The sequence below is a fragment of the Ictalurus punctatus genome, chromosome 1, assembly GCF_001660625.3.
Source record: "Ictalurus punctatus breed USDA103 chromosome 1, Coco_2.0, whole genome shotgun sequence".
In the NCBI taxonomy this organism is placed as follows: Eukaryota; Metazoa; Chordata; class Actinopteri; order Siluriformes; family Ictaluridae; genus Ictalurus; species Ictalurus punctatus.
In genome coordinates this window covers 29661879-29677042 of record NC_030416.2, presented here as the reverse complement: position 1 = coordinate 29677042, position 15164 = coordinate 29661879, and the positions used below count along the sequence as shown (strand labels likewise).

The 15164-nt window shown below is 38.1% G+C and overlaps 1 protein-coding gene across 5 annotated transcripts in view; it reads right to left on the bottom strand.

The window, feature by feature from the left end:
• Window positions 1-15164, bottom strand: part of LOC108271803 (piezo-type mechanosensitive ion channel component 2) — a 136935-nt gene that overhangs the window by 75074 nt on the left and 46697 nt on the right. For all 5 annotated transcript variants that reach the window (XM_053683724.1, XM_017479611.3, XM_017479601.3 and 2 more), the window contains one exon: window positions 7293-7335. In XM_053683724.1, the coding sequence (XP_053539699.1) occupies window positions 7293-7335 (43 nt within the window). The remainder of the gene's footprint in view (window positions 1-7292; window positions 7336-15164) is intronic.

Here is a 15164-nt window from a genome sequence, read left to right as displayed (position 1 = left end):
TGTAATAGTCCACAAGGTCACAAAGGAACCCAAAAATGTTGTGTATGGCAGGGTTGCAAGGAGAAAGCTACTGCTCTCCAAAAAGAATATTGCCGCCCTTCTGCAGTTTGCTAACAATAATGTGGACAAGCCAAAAGGCTACTGGAAAAATGTTTTGTGGACAGATGAGAACAACATAGAACATTTTGGTTTAAATGAAAGGCTATATGTTTGGAGAAAGGAAAACACTGCATTCCAGTATAAGAACCTTATCCCATCTGTGAAACATGGTGGGGGTAGTATCATGGTTTGGGCCTTTTTTGCTGCATCTGGTCCAGGATGACTTGCCATCATGATGGAAGAATGAACTCTGAATTATACCAGTGAATTCTAAAGGAATACTAAAGGTCATGTAGCAAGACAACGACCCTAAACACACAACTAGTTCAAGAAGATTAAAGTTAGTGTTTTGGAATGGCCAAGTCAAAGTCCTGATCTTAATCCAATAGAAATGTTGTGTAAGAAACTGAAGCAAGCAGTTCATGTGAGGAAACCCACCAACATCCCAGAGTTGAATCTGTTCTGTACTGAGGAATGGGCTAAAATTCCTCCAAGCCGGTGTGTAGGACTGATCAACAGTTACCAGAAACGTTTAGTTGCAGTTATTGCTGCACAAAGGGGTTACACCAGATCTTGAAATCAAAGGTTCACATACAGTACGTTTGCCACTCACAGATATGTAGTATTGGATCATTTTCCTCAATAAGTAAGTGACCCAGTATAATATTTTATCTCATTTGTTTAATTAGGTTCTCTTTATCTACTTTTAGGACTTGAGTGAAAATGATGTTTATGATGGTTTAGGCCATATTTACACAGAAATATAGAACATTTTAAAGGTTCACAAACTTTCAAGCACCACTGTAGGTATGAATGAGTGTGTGAGTGTTTGTGTGCATGGTGTCTTGCGATGGACTGGTGTCCCAAAAAGGGTGTATTTCCACTTCACTCCCAGTGTTCCTGGGATAGGCCCTACATCCAACACAACCCTGAATAAAAGGCAGTTATTGAAAGCGAGTGAGTATAATTGTTGATATGGTAAAGGATTCTGTGAGGGGATGTTTATTTAGCATTTCTGGAAGGAGTCTCCAGTGTCAGCACAGTAGCAGTCAGAGCTAATGCTTTCCAACTTGGGAAAGTCTTCAGGAGTGAGGGTTTTGTAGTTTTGGTAACATGACAAGCTGCATTGTTTAGTCTTATTACCTTCAAGAGAAAAATAAAGAGGCTGGTGATGGGCCGATTGTTTATAGCTGCTGTAACATAACATAACAGGAACTAATTTATTTAGATTTTCCACATAATTAAAAAGGACAGAAAGTTATTTAATAAATTGAAAAAATAAATGCTGCAATGGTCAGCCAACAGGCCACATCGCATCTCCCATTCACTGATTATTTTCCTTTAACAGTACATCCTGTGATGTTTTATTCCTTACTTACCATGAATAACTGAATGGTATGCCAGGATTTTAAAAGATTACACTTAATCCTAATTTGACTTGAATCTTATTACTTAAAGCAAGTAGCAATGCAATATCAATAAATGAAATGACTTCTTGAAAAAGGCTGTTAGCCCTGAAGATGAATTATTTCTTATTTGAGCCTTCCCCAATTTGTTTGAAACCTGATTGTATGCTTTGATCTGGAAACACAGCTAATAGGAGTAATTGACATTCAGTAATTGTCATCTTTCGGATGTAAGGCTACCAGTTGTTCCGCTGTCAGGAGAGACACACGCAGAACTGATGTTCCCGGATTGTTTAGCAACAGGCTAACCTCCTCAGGGAGAAATAATATGCACGTAATTTCCCTTTCCAGCTCCGCCAGTAGCTTCTATTCAGCTTGGTTGCTGACTGAGCGAACACCATACAGACGAGCAGAATATATAAGTGACAGATCATGGGTAATATTTTATTCTTGACCTAGCAAGCTTGCACAGAGATCCGGATTAATCCTCACACAAGTCTTGCTTTAATCTAGCTCAGATTTATTTGGCATGGTTCCAACTTCCTGCTACACTTTGCTCTGTTTATCCCATCCCAAGAAAATGGAGGCCTGGCTGGCTTCAAGTCTCAATCGTTTTAGCCTTGTTGTTTGCAGAGTGAGTCAGCGAGGCCGGCAAAGCCACAACGTTGCACAGCGGTCTGTTTCAGGACACTGACAGCTCACAAACACACCCCGGTTTTCTTGTTTTTAGCTTTGAGCTTCTCAGACACCCTCTTCCAGCTTCATGGAACACCTAAACATAGACATTTAACAAGATTGAAGGAAACTAAAAGAGGGAAAGTACTAATAAAATGAAGGATGAATCATCAGTCTTCATAATACACTGCTTGTTTTGGCCATATTGATTAGTTGATAAATAACCAGAAATAACCACATGATCATGACTTATTCTTATTTTCCAGGCAGATCAAAAATTCAGCTGCTGATAAGCTCTGAGTTCTGGAAGGCTCTCTGCCTAAGTTAATATGGTAATGAGGTTGGCAAGTACACATTTTAGCATTAACGCCATGCTCACTTCCCGCTAATCCCTAATAAAGATCTCTGAGTGCGGCTTTTACTGCTTAATAATTTTCACAGCAAATAAGAAACCGTCCAAATACACGGGGCAGAAATGGCCACCGAGGCTTTTGGCTGCTTTCTGTCCAAAGCCAACATGCAGCACAGTGCTACGATTCAGGGCTCATATGGCACTGAGGATAGGGAAGTGCCTGTTGCAATCTCCCTTGTGTTTTAATGACCTTTATCATCAGTTCAAGCAAAACAAGCTCATTTATTCTGCACCAAGTCCATTTATATAGGCAATCCATCCGATTTATTTAGACAAAGTGTTTAATAGTTCTTTTATTATTATTATTATTATTATTATTATTATTATTATTATTATTATTATTATTTCATCAAGTTGTCATCTGTATCCAATGATGATTGGCTTCCTAAATAATGATCAGCTATTAGAAGGCAATAAGTATCTGTGAAATATGATTTATTAAAAGGAATAGATTCTTAATACATCTGGAAACTTTAAACAAACCTTAACGCTAAATACTAGACAAAGCAATATTTTGAGGTAAAAATAGCCTGTCTGAAGATATAGTACAACATTTAGAGAAAAAAAGAAATTCCAGGAAACTGATAACATTCACCTGTTCTGTTATTCTGCAGGCTTCAGAACATGACAGGAAATGCTGATCGGATTAGCCGAAACGTCCAAACTGCCAACAACAGAATCTACAAAAGCCTGCTTGATCTCAGCATGCCCCAGCATCAGATATGCTCTTATCTGATTATGAAAGGAAACCTCACCAAAAAAATTGCAAACCTTCTCCCATAATTAAAAGGTAACTTCAATTTAGTCCACTAGGTTAGACCAGTTATGCTTAACAGTAGCTTGTACTGTGACTTGTGCATGGTTGTTTATAAGAGACAACCCCCCAAAAACCCCAAAAAATATTCCCATGTATTTATTCAGAGGCTCAACATAATGTTTCATGGGAACTTGTTTTGTGAGTCAGAATCTGAGGACCTCAGGCAATTTAGTTATCTGGAGGATTTTTAAAACAAACAGCCATCCAATAAGGCTAAACCAAGGAACAATAAATAGACACATTGTCCTTTTTTGCATCATGTAAATAAAAAACAGACAGAGGATAACAGGATGTTCTTTAGTGTAAGGAAGCATTTTTTCCTTTGCTGATTTATTTACGGATGTGGACATGCATACTATGTAATTGTCTAACTACTGCGATCATTTCATCATAGTACATGGGCAAATGGTCTGTTCTTCTACAGTTGTTGTTGTTTTTTTTTTAATCAATGGACCAGGATAAAGCAGAAACTGAAGATGAATGATTTCATTTTTATACCGTGGCATTGTTGTTGTCTTTGTACAATTTACAGCTGTACAACTTCAATGAGTCTGTGCTCATCAGACTCCTGTTCTTTGCTGACAGGAGTGAAACCCGATGTACGTAGTCTTCTAACCCATCCGCCTCAAGGTTTGATGTGTTGTGCGTTCCGAGTTGCTTTTCTGCTCACCACACGAGTTACCATAGTCGGCTCAAGCCAGTCTGGCTATTCTCCTCTCATGAAACATTTTTTTTTGTTTTGTTTTGTTTTTTGTGTATCAACCCTATGGACTGTTGTGTGTGAAAATCTCAAGAGATGAACAGTTTCTGAAATACTCGAATCAGCCCATCTGGCACCAACACACACGATTGGCTGATTGGATAATTGCATAAATGCGCAGGTGTACAGGTGTTTCTAATAAAGTGGTCGGTGAGTGTACATAGTTTATGCAGAGGACATTCCAAGCACCCTAGTTTTCACATGCTGTGATGCACATAGGTGAATAAAATGCCTTTAGCATCCATCTTAGTCACTAAAATGTAACATGAAGGTGGTTTCAAGTTGAGAATTAATCCCGGTAATTGGCATGTCATGTAGCTGCAAATAGCTACTAAAGCAAACAGCGAACAGCAAAGTACCTGCTGAATGCTTGGCAGCATGCTTAATGTATTCTTTTATAGCATCTAATGAAATGTTTGCTCCATGTGCTCTCAGGTCTTTAGGCCCAGGTCTGAGCACAGCTCGAGTTCAAGTGGAGGCCATTTTTCACCAAGCAGCTCTCAGACACCCTCGGCTCGCTGGCATTCAACAGAATCATTACTCATCTCTCTCTCTCCACTTGCCACTTCCAAACAGAGGGAAGCCAGACAGCCGCCATGGTCGAGCCACAGCAGTCCCCAGGAGCTGCTCATGGTGGCCAACAGACACACAGCCAGTCAAATAATACCAATAATACATACTAATACCAGTCCAGCAAATATGATTATAAAGAAAGAAAATGAGCCTGGTTTGAACGGTGCCACCTGTCCTAAAGACTTATTTAATTACACGCATCTGTTGCCAGTCATCTTTGAGAGTGCCGTTTAGAGCTTTGATTTCGAGCCGTCTAGGCTGCTTTTGGATGGTGCCTACTACAGAGATGTGGTATTTGTTTTCATCTTCTAATCTAACTTTGATTAACGTTAACTTTAATGCAGCAAGTTCAATTAAGAAATGGCTGTGTGAACATTTTATTTGCCTGATTAACTTTTTTTTAACACATTTACGCTGTGGTTTAACAACAACCTCAAAATATTCTTTAAGGTTTATAAGCTGTGCTTGACAAATTCTTTTCGGACCATAACATGACCATTATGCAGGACACAACATTTATGTTTCTGTATATTAAACTGCTTTATGCCATCAACTGTTTCTATAGGCTTCCACCTTGGTGGAAGAACTATTTAGGATACTACAACTAATTTGTTTTAATGCTACTGGTCCATTGGGTTACTACTGTCATACAGATCTGGCAACCCTCGTCACAGCACATATACTGTAGTATGTCACACAAATTCCTCACATTTAACAAAGAAATTCAACCCACTAAACATAATTTTTATGACATTTTGTTTTAGTTTAGTCAATGAAGAGCGCTGCAGTTGAGCATATAACTGGAATATACAGCAGACTTTACATTAGACTAAAATGTACCAGCAGATGTACAGTACAAATGTCCTCCATATTATTCACTTGTTCTGACGTGAGACTCTTCATTTAGTACAGTGTGTCCCAAAAGTCTCCATACACAAGGGAAATTAACACTTTTTAGCAAAAAGGCTCCAAAAATCTTTCATAGTTAGTTTATATTATTTGTTGATTGATTTTTTTTCAGATAACGTTGCCTTTTTCAGATAAAATGCTTTGTCGCAAGGTTGCAATGGACATGCAATTACATGCATAACACCAGATGTGTTAACACAAGTTCATCATGAGTGGGAGAGACGACTCCGTTTGTGTTTACAAAGAAATGGCAATCATGTAGAGGAGGTTTTGGAATAAAGTTACAAGTTGCTAAGTAGTCTTAATTTCCCATCAGTATGGAGACTTTTGGGACACCTTGTATATCTTCATTTATTAACATATTTTCTGTTTCTTCTTTAGCCCAGAGCTTTATGCTCTATGGTTGACCACTTTTATTATTCACAGCGACTTTTAAACTAGGGTTAGGAAATTTGGGCCTTCATGCAGAGCACATGCAGGTGCAGATTACTTGATACAGCTTTAGAAAACTGAACTTTACTGACAGTCCCAATGCATTTTGGGGCTGCATGAAGTCGTGTCTTGTGCAGCCTTCCTGTGTGCGCACATCTGGCCCTGCTTGTGTGTGTGCGTGTGTGTGTGTATATGTGTGTGTGTGTTCTGCTAACACATAGTTCCTCACAGTTCCTTTTTTCAAATAACTGCCTATTTTTCCTGTTCTTATTTTATAGCTCTGTTTACAGTCAAGCCAGTATGTGTATGTGTGTATGTGTTTGTGTTTGTGTGTTTGTGTGCATGTATTTGTATGTGTGTTTGTGTGTGTATGTATATATATGTGTTTGTGTGTATGTATTTGTGTGTGTTTATGTTTGTGTGTATGTGTTTGTGTGTATGTGTTTGTATGTGTTTGTGAATGTGTGTTTGTGTCTGTTTGTATGTGTTTGTGTAGGTGTGTCTGTGTTTGTATGTGTTTGTGTAGGTGTGTTTGTGTGTGTATATATGTGTTTGTGTGTATGTGTTTGTGTATATGTGTTTGTATGTGTTTGTGTATGTATGTTTGTGTGCATGTGTATGTGTATGTGTGTTTGTGTGTGTATATATGTGTTTGTATGCATGTGTTTGTATGCATGTGTTTGTGTGTATGTGTTTGTGTGTATGTGTGTGTGTGTGTGTGTTTGTGTGTGTGTGTACAAATAACTGCACAAATACTCAGTGTGTGGCCCTTGCTTGTGGTTATGTGTATTATTTGGCTCTCTATTAGAAGTTCTTTAACTTGGCAGAATGTATGTGAGTGTGTGTGTTGTGTGTATTGGGTGAGGGGTAAATCTTTCTTCTTCTGTTCTTCCGATAAGTATCCTACACTCGTGTGTGGTAGGTTAGTAAAATTTGTCGGCTCCTTTAACAGCTCTGTGCTTGGGTTGGATTGGATTCTGCCTCACTCTTGGATAAAAGCGACTGTCCTATGAATAAATGTTCTTTTCTTCTGTTTTCATGGCTTGATAAACTATCCTTCAGTCTAATATCCTGGCTTGTTGTGGCAAAGAAAGTGTGGTCTCCAATGAAAACATGCAGATCAAAGCAAACAATAAATTGTCTGTTGTCACAGTTCACATGTAAACGCTGTCCAGCTGAATTTATAATCTGGAGGCAACACACTCCTACCTTTCAAAGCCCAGCTGTCTTATTGATTTCTCCCATGATGAACCTGCAGGAGAAACAAAAGCAGAAGCAGGATTTTAAGACACAAATAACTTACTGAATATAAAATATAGACATATATAACATAGATATAAGAGTATACAACAGCGTAGAGTATAGATATGTCTAATAATTAAATTCTGTATAGTGCTTATATACAAAGGCAATATAAAATTAATCATAATAGTCCTGATTTAACTGTGTATGATTATAAATATTTAATGTTTATATGTAATCTTTAATTGTTATGCTACCAAGTGTCTATCAAGGCTTACATAAAGTGAAATACATTTTTTTTTTTTTTTTTTTTTTTTGCACACAAGCTGCAGTATTGTCATTTGATAGAAAATGGCCACTTAAACCAGGGAGCATTCACTTCTGAGTACGTCATTCAATCCTGGAAGTGCTGTACAGAAGGGCGTATGAGATGTACACACTGTATGTAGTGATTCACACCTCATTTACAACGTTTCACTGATAGAAAGCATGTGTTTCAAATCGCAACACATACTCTGGGAGCTGAGCAGCTTCACGAGTCAGAGGCAAGCTGTCATCTCACAGGAGGCCATGCATAACGAATTTCAGCCCCCTTTTCCCCACGGTTTCTGCATCACGCTCAATGTGATCGCGAGAATAAAAGCACTGAAGCAACCTATCCACAGATGACATACTGTGACTTCTTGTTATGATAGAGAGTCTGTTGATTATACTGAAATTCAGTGTGAGTATCTAGAAATGTGTTTACACGCACACTCTCCGGCCTTCTAAACACTCCGTGTGTGTCTGGGAATGGCTGATTTGAACTTTATGCCTTCCAAGATCAATGAACAGACAATTTCATGTGATCCCTGGATATTTAAAAGAAAATTCGGTATTTTTACAGCATGTTTCAATGTAATCTCTATCTACTAAATCTGTAACATATGCACGATTACCACAGACAAGAATTTCTCTACGTTTTCCTGCATTGAGAAAAGAACAAAATGTCCGTCTACTTAAAATCCCCATGAAATCAAAATTGCCGTTTTGTGGCTTTTAGTATGAATATGTTAGCCTTAAGGTTATCTATAAGCTAGCCTGCTCCAAAATAATGACAAAATTCACATTTAGAAGATATACGCATTCAAAATCTACAGTCTCTCTCTACCACCAATACGGATCAACAATTCTGATGACATCATTCTGTACTTCAGCTTCTCATCAGATTTTCTGTCCAATCAAATGCTCTGAAGTGTCCCAGCTCCAACATGATACAAAAATCCTCTTGCCGAAGTTGCCATCGGTGAGCAAGTGAAATCATATCAGCGAGCATGGGTTGTAAATGTGTCTTTGGCTGTTCGAATGCACACGTTTTATTCAGTTTGCGATTGTAAGTTGGTTAAGACGGAAATGGCTTGAATTCATTCACTTTATTGCTCAGGCTCGAGTCTGATGTACTAACTGTCAAGTACGGCTTAGCCCAGGCTGTGAGGTAAGTTAAACGCTAGTGGCCATTTAAAAATGGGGAGGGGCCTCTCGATGTCCCACCCCGACTTCCTATTTCCGTGGAAATTACGTCAGCACATTGAAGGCACATACACAGGGACTTTAAAACTCACTTATACTGCAGATCCAATGGCAGTTGTTGGGAAATCAACAAGATGTATATATGCAAAACGTATTTTTATGCAGAACAGGTTCATGAATTCTTTAGTCAAAGTTGTTTGGAAAGTTGGTTGGCGGTTACAGTTTATCAGTGTAATGTTGATAAATGAAAGAGCCGCGATTTCCACCAGATTGCACATGGACAATCCCAGAATTCCTTATTACTGTATTGCTCCACTATTGGGAAGCTGGATAAAACTCCATGAGAACAGCTTTGTTAAGACTTTTTGTATTATTTTTCTCAGCTTGAGATGTACTGTATTGTTGCATTTGAATTTGTGTTATATAGTCACTTTTTTAAAACCACTTATTCCAAAAAAAAATAAAATAAAACAATCTACCCTTAGACTCCCATTATAAATGGAGTTTTCTCAGTATGGTAACACATGTTGCAATTCTTGTCTGTGGTATTCTCACACACACCACAAATGCAGAGATTAGGTTAAAATGTGTGAGTGTATTCATTTTCAGTAACCGCTTTATCCTGGCCAGGGCTGCAGTGGATCCAAAGCCTATTATGGGAACACTACACACAAGGCAGGAATATACCCTACACAGGCAGGGGACCATTTACACCCACATTCCCACCTAGAGCAGCCAATCCATCTATGAGCATGTTGCAGTGAGGTGTGAGGACCCCAGAGAACCCGGAGGAAACCAATATGGACACAGAGAGAATGGTCAAAACTCTGCAAAGACAGTAACCTGTATTAAGGATCAAACGGAGGACCCTGGAGCCATGAGGTGGCAACACTACTTGTTATAACACTGTGCCATCCATGACAGATCCAATACGCTATTAACTTGCTAATGTTAAAGTTAGTGTCCTGTAGTGCAGTTCTTACAAATGCTTCATGTCAAAGAGAAAAAAAAAAGTGCTGAAAGATTTCCGTAATGTCTTTGTGAACTTCTTGTTTTTTTTTGTGTAAACAAGTGTCACAGGTATCTCTGAATGTTTTTAGTTTCCGAGCTGATTGATAACTGAGGACGGTATTCAGAGTCAGAGGATTTGAAAAACTATGCCAATATTTACATGAGGAAAGATCTCCATATTTAGAGGGACAGAAAGAAAATATAGTATGTACATGGGACAAACTATATGGTCATGCATTTAATTTGAATAATTAAAAAATGTCAATGTTTTAGCTATTTTGGTTAACACTATTACTCTTCTCTTTCTAATCCTTAAAGCGCACCTATAATGGTTTGAAACATGCCTAATTTTGTTTTAAAGGTCTCATAATAGATTTACATGCATCCAAGGCCAAAAAACACTTTAACGTGCTCATAATTTAAATTGCAGCACTACGCCCCCCCTCCCAGTGTCACAAACGACTCATTCAATGATTCGTTCTAAAGGATTCGTTCTAAACTCCTCCTTTCAGAGTGCATACTCTGCTCTGATTGGTCAGCTGTCCCAGTCTGTTGTGATTGGTCTACTGCTGTCAGCATGTGTCAAAAAGGAAACGCCCACTACCATAACGAGTTTTTTGTTACAAACCTATGTAGGTTAGTACAGGAAGTAAAATCTGGAATTACTAACGACTTCAGAATCGGTTCCTTCGTTTGTGAGTCAATAACTCTGTTTGTCGTGCACTTTTTTTTTTTTTCATTCACAAACAGCTATGTATATAACACACTACATGAAAGGTAATATTTGAAAAACCATAATAGGTGCACTTTAAAGTTTTATGCTGTTACTTTGTGTTGTGTACTTGTAAAGCAACCCTGGGTGTTATATACTAAATACAGGCACTGTATATGTAAATGGAACACATAAGTAAATAAATCAAGGTGTTTAATGGAAATGGTTTAAATGATAAGCTGACCAACCACTTGTTTGCTACACTAACAGCACACTTTAATTGAATTAAAAATCGTATCCATAAAGTTTTGGACCTTTATGTAAGGAATGTCCCTGATTAAGAGATTACGATGCTGTCTCCTCTGTGAAAAAAACAACAACCACTTTTTGTAGACTTAGTAATGAATTTATTAATATTGTCTTATTTATGCACTTAATATTGGTCTCAAATGGCATTCCCTACTTTTCTTTAGTATATTTGCAGCCCAAAATGGAGTTAATACTGTCTATATCGCACAAGTCCAAGTTAAATTGCACATAAATGAGACACGTCTCTGTTATAAGCAAATTCCACTGACAGTTACGTCTGCATGTACGTTTAAAATCTGTTCAACATCTGATTATTGATGTGTATAATTTTGGGCTTTAATCCTCACTGTGTTCAATTAACTCAACTCTGAGCATACAGTAGTGGCGAAATAACTTGTGTTGTAATCTTGAAGATATTTCACCTGTACATACATACAGTATATTAATAGATATTTCATCAGTTCATCAGAAAAGTGCCAAAGAAGACAAATGTGTCAACAAAAGATAAAATATTCCGCACAATAGACAGTACTGTTCAGGTATGTTGCATTACACTGACAGGTGTTAAAACCTGTGTATATACAGTGCACTCTTGCCATGTTGGTGTGGCATTGAATATCACAAGCATCTGCACCACCTGTGTGTGCCAAAAGCAACAAATCATGCACTGATACAGTATTTCTCTGGACTGATGATAGAAAGATGACATTATCCACTACAACAGACAACTGTGTCATACTAGTACCTGCACCTGACATGGGGATCTTAATGATTTTAAAGTACACTATCTACTGTATATTGATCTTAACAACAAGAATAATATATGATATTTACTATATATATACACATGTATGTGTTCTCTAAGGTTCACACGCTATATGTACACATGCACAGCACATTATGTTCCCTTTCTCTCTCTCTCTGAGTGTCTTTTTTTCATTATAGTTTTTTTTTTTTTTTATCATAGAGTTATATAGTGCAGTGCCTCAGAGCAGCATTAAAACTGGGAGCAGAGCTGAAACCAGATCCATGAGGTACCTTGATTTTGGATCGGTTTCCTCTTCATTAATGCAAAGGCTTGAGTCAAGATTTACTCAGTGACAGACTAAAATACCAGCTCAACATCCAGCCAATGTTTTTCTATTGGTGCTGCATGAAACTTCAAAGTTTTGGGTTCTGCAGAAACTCAACTCCAATCTGGATCTGTGTGCTTAAGGCTCCTGAATCCCCTATCCTCCTATATCCATCTCTCCTATCCTTGTACCTAGTTTTTCATTAGGTATAGTATGCTTGTGTTCTTGTTCCTCAGGCAGAAGTGTTCATCCTTAGTGCGATTACACCCATAATGTTTAGCTGCCTAGCTTAGAAAATCATAGCTTGTACTAATGTTTTCTGTCTCATGGTGTATTCTGACTTTTGGAAGACATTTTGCTAAAAATATTCATTTCCCCTATGTATGTAGACTTTTGGGACACCCTATATCATCTGTGGTATCATATTGTACATTGTACTATTGTACAGTTTCCTGATGCAACTCACACTCTTGAATCACTGTTACTGTATACTGGATGTGGTATTGCAGTATATACGTGTGGCTAGGTTTGGTTTCAGTTTGACCTTTCTGAGATTGCCTTAGATATCTCTTCAAAAACAAACAACACACACACAAACCTACTTTAAATATTGTTTTCTTTGCATATTACATAAACAAGGCGATATTATAATTTAAAACGCATGATTATACAACACCCATGATTGAGGGTTGCAGCAAACAGTGATTCTTTTTTTTTTTTTTCTTTTCTGTTCTTTCAAACGCCTTTTGTAACTATCCATGCATATCTGATCCTGCATAGGTATAACTACAGTAATTTATAACTTTAATCTCTGTAACCTTTTCTGTTTCTTTCACTCTCCTTGTTTCTTGCTGTCTAAGAAGTGGTGTTTTGTCAGGTGTGTGTGTGTGTGTGTGTGTGGGTGTGTGTGTGTGTGTGTGTGTGTAGGAGAGCAGCTGCAGGATCAGCTCAAGGCCTCAGTGATGAATTTAAAGACAATAAAGTTCAGGAAAGCAAAGAACACAGGATGGGGTATAAGTCTAAATAAAGCCTGTTTAATTCAGAGCGTGCTGATTTAATAACAATGTTCTATGCAAAGAATAATAACAAATGTTGATGCTAGTGAGCCTCTTGGGCAAATAAAAATGTTTCTTGCTTTCTGTTTTTTTTTTTTTTTTTTTTTTTTTTTTAAAGTTGGTATGAGATGCCGCACTGTCATATACAGCTGCAATGAGAAATAAATAAACTGGGCGGTCCCTGCCTTTCCCTGAAATTGTACGCTTTTGTTGCTCAAATACCAAGCAGTTCTGAAATTATTTTTATAAAGGCACCTGCGGCGTAGTTGCACTAAAACCAATCCCTCGCAGAAAGCGAGTGGTTTCTTATTGTTGAAACAGAGCCACTGCCAAGGCGGAGTGCATGCCAAAGCTCGGCAATGAGTCTAGTTAAAAAAAAAGTGTTACTGAAACCAGACTTTTCATAGGACTAAGGAGAAAAATATGACACTAAACAAGCAGAGGCGAGAAAATGAAATGCTTAAATATCACAATTCCAACTCCAACTAAAGATAAAAACCCTCATTTCAAAAGTATTAAGATTTAAAGTTTAAAAAGGCTTTTCAATCTTTTCAGCAAGAGTATGTGCGTTTCACATGTATATGTCTTAAAAAGTAATACACATCTGACATTTGACATTGGCATAAGACAGTTCTTCATAATATGCATTATTGTCACTGTCACTTAATATCGTGAAACAACTAAATCTTATAACAAGAATATAACCGATCATTAAGAAAGAAAGAAAAAAAAACTTCTAACAATATATGTCTTGGAGAGCATCAAGACTGCAAGCATCTACACAAAGTAGTGGAGTCTTTGTGAATGAAATTCTATCCAAGACCTCTCCACCCTTGCGAGATGCACAAATACTGTACTACATCATTACCCTAACCTCGTGTTGGTAATGATTTAAATCTGGCCTTTGTTAGAAGGCTTCATATAAAAAAAAAATAAATAAATATGGGTTAGAGTATAAATACGCAGGCGTATTTTTAGAGCCAGTGGGTTGTGCGTCCTGGGGAAGACGATTCTTATCGTGCATTTTTTCATAAGCTCTTGATGACACACCAGAACACACTGGGAGATTGTTGTTATTATTACTGGCTGCTTTTCAACTTGGGGACGGTTGAAAAGTCAGGATTCTGGCACCAGGACAAAGCTACTGTAGCTTACACATGCGCCAGAGAGGCAAACAATGGCTTATTAATTCACACCAAGATGTCATGACAGGAGGTCACAGTGAGGAGGGAGACAGAGTTATGTCTCATTAGTGGGCTTAAAAAAATGCTTTCACATTCCACAATAAGCGTTTCAGTTTGGCTGGAGATGTGTAAAACTGTGCTCGCCTGCCACAAGAATTTTTACCGTCTGAGAACTTAAAACCATAAGAACCGTTTTACGTGATTATGCATTGCTCTTATAGGTGGAGTCAAACTGATAAGCAAACCATATAATTACACTCAGAACCTTTATGTTGTACAAAAACCGCTGTAAAAGTGAAATAGTCAAGTTCAAAACATCCTAATACATTCCAGTACACAGATCTTAGCTAAGCCACAACAAACAAAAATAGTCATGATTATCGACGTCTTATAATTATCCATCCATCCATCCATCCATCTTCTATACTGCTTATCCTTCCTTCAGGGTCACGGGGAACCGGGAGCCTATCCCAGGAAGTATCGGGCACAAGGCAAGGTACACCCTGGACAGGGTGCCAATCCATCACAGGGCACAATCGCATACACACTCACACACCCATTCATACACTACGGACATGCCAATCAGCCTACCATGCATGTCTTTTGGACTTGGGGAGGAAACCGGAGTACCCGGAGGAAACCCCCACAGCACGGGGAGAACATGCAAACTCCGCACACACAGGGCCCAGGTAGGAATCGAACCCCCGACCCTGGAGGTGTGAGGCGAACATGCTAACCACGAAGCCACCGTGCGCCCTATCTTATAATTATCCACTTTATATAATTCTGTAGTTAACCCTCAGAGGTCTATGCCTCTTTTTGATACTTATGCTTATTATATTATTAGTATAGGAGAAATGACCCATTTTCACTGAAAAACTGTGAAGCTAAGAGGGGATTTGCAATCATGATTTCTTTTCCCCAGAAAGCCATGGGTCTTTCTGTCAAGATGCAATTTAAAGTAAGTCTCTACGCCAGATCATTTC